This window comes from Morone saxatilis, unplaced genomic scaffold (genome assembly GCF_004916995.1).
Source record: "Morone saxatilis isolate NCDOM2014 unplaced genomic scaffold, NCSU_SB_2.0 Contig16, whole genome shotgun sequence".
Taxonomy (NCBI): domain Eukaryota; kingdom Metazoa; phylum Chordata; class Actinopteri; family Moronidae; genus Morone; species Morone saxatilis.
The window spans coordinates 13,479,177-13,483,764 of NW_023339718.1; the positions used below are offsets into that span (position 1 = coordinate 13,479,177).

The 4,588-nt window shown below is 39.9% G+C and overlaps 1 protein-coding gene across 5 annotated transcripts in view; it reads right to left on the reverse strand.

Moving 5' to 3' along the window:
* The window catches only part of sh2b3 (SH2B adaptor protein 3), a 47,692-nt gene that overhangs the window by 8,827 nt on the left and 34,277 nt on the right, over nucleotides 1-4,588 (reverse strand). For all 5 annotated transcript variants that reach the window (XM_035657866.1, XM_035657868.1, XM_035657869.1 and 2 more), the window contains exons 3-4: nucleotides 2,648-2,749; nucleotides 1,523-1,611 (exon numbers count right to left, since the gene is read on the reverse strand). In XM_035657866.1, coding sequence (XP_035513759.1) covers nucleotides 1,523-1,611; nucleotides 2,648-2,749 — 191 coding nt within the window. The remainder of the gene's footprint in view (nucleotides 1-1,522; nucleotides 1,612-2,647; nucleotides 2,750-4,588) is intronic.

A 4,588-nucleotide genomic window follows, 5' to 3' on the forward strand; every position in this document is an offset into this window, starting at 1 on the left:
CACACACACACAGATACTGTACACTGTATACACTTACTAAATATATTAGCACATGCACTTTAATGAATTCCTGCGCATGTTTTAAATGTTGATAAAAATCAGGAGAAGAGAAATATAACACTTGATGAACACTTCACAAGTCTCATCTGGCATCTGAATAAACACTGAATTCAAGAGTGAACTTTGACCTCACTTCCACACTGGGTGAGTGTTCACTGTACTCTGTGTGTGTGTGCACGTGTGAGAGTGAATAAGAGCATTCCAGACATCTGCAGAAATGAGAAAGGTCCTGAGATTCTCCCGAGTCTCAGACCTCCCCCACACTTCCTTTCACAAAGCAACACACACTTGCACAAACACACACACAGATATGTACGCTCTGAAACATAAGGTCAAACTTATTAAATCTGTTTTGGGCGTAATCTTAATGTCTGCTGCTAAAGATACGGTACCGTTTGTCAAACGAAAGACAGAAAAGAAGCATTCTTCTATTTTATATTAGTATTACGAGGAATTTTATCTTTCATTTCTTCTCCTCAGTAGTGTGTCCTTGTAGAGTCAGTTTCACTCCAGCCTGCAATAGTGATGTTTTATTCATTTTGTTGATATTTTTTAATCATAATATTACTATTATGTAGTATTTGGTAGTCTAATCTGCCAAAACAGCTTGATGAAACCAGCACAGTCATCGCGTTATTATAAATTATGATGAGTAAGTATTATTCAAGGTGGGCAGAAGAGGAAAATCAGAAATGAAGCAGGGATGTTGTGATCACAGCATAAAGCAGGCACTCCCACAGCAACACTACCACGACTCCCACACAACTCTCTTTACGTTTACACAACTTTAAGTTTAACCAAAAAAAAATTCTGTTCAAATTTTAAAAACGACATTTATTGCAGAGGCCGTAACAGAATGCTCTCCACAGCAGATGTGTTAGCTCTCAAAGGTTTAGTGTAAATATTGAGTTGACTGATGAGTTTGATGAATGATTATTTCCAGGAATACTCCAAATATACCGATGCTCAAACCTGCTTCAGTCCGTAGAGCCCTCAAGCAGGTACGTTTGCATTTGCAAACACATACCTAAGCAAAAGTAAACATCCAGCACGCCCACAGACACTAAAAACAGCCAAAGTCCAAGTGTTAAATATTTCCACTCAGAATCTCAAGGAAAAAAAGCAGCGTTGGGGAGACAGCTCTGGATGCAGGCTCTTGTTACATACTCTGTGTGTGTGGGTGTGTGTCTGGAACCCAGCTGGCTCGGACAGGTTGAGCTAAATTATTGATTTCATGAATAGGTTTTGAGTCAGACTCAGATTCACATGTACGATGCTGGAAAAAACTCTGAATTTATAGTTTGAACATGAGTTGCAACTTCAGTCTTCATTACGGTTTGTGCTCACAAAAAACTAAATCTCTCAAAAGTAGAATGAGTTTGAGAATATAAGTTTGGAAACAGACTGGGTTCAAATATTCAGGTTTCGGGTTGCACGAAGTATGTGTCTTTGTGTTTCTCACCTGTTGTTGATACATTCTTTTAGCTCTGTGGTCCAGGAGCTGACCTGCTGGTCGTTGTCCGTCTCAAATATCAGACTACCTCGATTAACCTGCAGAGACAAAGATTTTTTCTAATTTATTATCCACATTACATAAACGCCGGAAAGCACTACTTTGAGGAAATGCCAGAAATAGATGGTAGACACCGTTCGAAGAAGAACTAACAGGATACCTAGAACTCAATATTGCTATTTGGGCAGCGGCTCAACTTTTTTGTGAGTTTTGTAGCTTATTCTAATGAAACAGGTGTAACAGGTAAAAAAAGCTTTTGAGTCAACTTTACTTCATATTTGGTAGGAGTTTCGGGGAGCTCACAGTGCAACAGGATGGACCAGACAACATACACACCATCATGTAAATAGACATAGAATAAACACACAATATAGCTTTAATAATTACACAGAAAAACAACATGTAGCTTAAAGTACCATGGGGTTAGAATTAGAGTCAAGTAGCCTTTTTTTTTTAGCCAGATTTAAAATAAGGTTGTTTGCTAAGAGGGAATTCCCTCAAAGAGGAGATAATCTAACAATATTTGGAGCCAAACTGTAAAGAGAGACAGGAGGGAGAAGTCAGAATTGGTTTTAATTTACCTATTTGTCTCTAATGCTATCAGATACTCACTGCTGTGACTTTGTTCACAATAAAGAAACAAACTACAAAGGTTTTAATTAACTTGGATTCAAGTCTGTTACCCTGGATTTCACAGCCAAACAATAATATACATCCTTAAAAAGGTTTTCAAACCACTTCCGCAGTGCAACAAAGAAGCAGTGTTTTTTTATATATATTTTGGTGAAACGAGGGTCGATGGAGCAGCCATCTTTCAACACTGCAGTTCGTGGATGTTTGATACTCGAGACAAGGTTTGGATGGAATATCCTTTAGGTTTTAACCAAAGAGGTCTAAATGAAGGCTGTTTGGTGAGTATTGTTATGAAATGATATGACACAATGATTGTCCCGTTTCCTCTTCATGTTGGATTGAGGGTTGGAGATCTAAGCAATGTGGATGTAAATAACACAGCGGCTAGAGTCTGCAAACTGTAGAGTTCTTACTTCCATTTAGCTGAAAATATCTGTATACCTTTAAAACAAATGTGTTTAAGTTGTCAGGCATCTCCAGTCGGTTGCAACGACGGACTTCTTGGATATCTGAGCAGTGAGTCGTCAGCTTGGGACTGGAGGCCTGAAAAACACAATAAAGACACGATGACAGTCGGTTAGATCAGACGTTACCATCATGAAAGGAGACACAAAAAGGCACAGAAACAGGAAGTGATAGTGTGCTGTGTCCTGCAAGAGCGTTAACCTTCCTGATCACTCTCCATCTCTCTGGTTTGTAGAGATAATAATGAGACGGCTGACCATTGCCACATTCCCTAAACAACACACTGAACAACATGCTTACAGGCTGGTTTATGGTATTCTGAGAGGAAACTCGAAGGTTTGGGGCTTTTAAAGAAGTTATTCTGAAAATGGGACATTGTGAATATTAGATTCCATTTCTGCTAGCAGATCCTCCTAAATGTTACACACTGGACCTTTAAACTACAGATACCACACTACACCACAGACATACATGTGTGCAGCACATTTTACTATTCACTATGTCATGTACATGTAACAAATGGGAACCAGATGGTCCACACAAACCAGTGTCAGTTTCTGTCAGAGGGAGACACATTTGTGTCTGTACTGTTATGTTTATTTGAGTGTATGTGTGTTTCCACATCTGGGCTTTTTGTCCAGTTAAATCAAACTTTATTTTGTCCATTGGTTCAATTAAATCGGGCAGGTGTGAACACAGTAATCGTACTCGAGTGTGGACCTAAACAATCGCACTAAGACCCTTGAGAGGAGTCTCAAACGAACTCTGGAGCGGTTTGTTTGTTGTGGGAACGTGATCCTCGATCCGACCCAACTACCAGGTGTACTCCACAAGTTTGAGCTAAACAACTCCTCTAACCAGGTGTGCTTTGCATTCTGGGATGTGGCAGAGCACCAAACTGTACCAGCTTGCATAGTAATAGCAGCAGCAGCAGCAGCAGCTAGCCAGTGAATACACCAAGGTGTTGCATTGCAATGTTTAATCACTTTCTTAGAAACAAGACTATGTCAAAGCCTTCTATATAGTGTGTGTAATGTTAATTCCTGGATAATAAATGTTCATCTGCAAATCTCTGTAGTGGTCCTAATAATATTTGTTCTTAAGCCGTATGGAAGCAGATCACATGAAATGGTTAAGCTACATGTGAGTCAAAAACTGTTATAGGCTAAATTCAGTTGCAAGAACAACAGTTTCTCACTCCTATCTTAAGATGTCTGATTTAACTTTCCTTAACTTACTAAAACTATTCTATTCAGCCAAAAACCCGACAGAACAGCGAGGCGGTCAACAAACAGGAACATCAAAATGCTAAAAGTTCACCAACTAATCAAGTGTTTCGGAAAAAAGCATACATACTATAGGTGTGAAAACGCCTAATGTGTGCAGTATGTGCATATGTGTTGTCCCTATATGTGTATGCATGTGTGAATGTGAAAACTCTGTGCTGCTGAAACTGAAGCCTCACTTAGAGAAAGAAAACGCAGGGAATTGTAGGAAGAAGAGCATGATGGGAGCTCTGATGGCAGAGCTCCAAGGCCGACTCCACCAGGACAAACTGTGTATTTGAAGAATGTTAAATGAGATATACGAGGGGCTTCCTGGTGGCTCTTTTACCTGAGGCACACTGCATAAACTCCTAAAACTGCGGCTTTGAGTCTGTCGACCGCCATCTAGAAAACATCAGTCACCCGGATTTGTATGTATTAATAAAACATATGAGCTCCTTTCTACAGGTGTAAGGCCGCTCTTTAAAGCCCGGTCCCTTGTAGGTTGACATGAAACCCACTAATAAAGCGATGCAGAGCCTTCGAACCCTCAGATACACACAGGCACTAACAGAGCCACAGGCATAAACACACACACACACACACACACACACACACACACAAATATATATACACATGATAAGGTGACCAA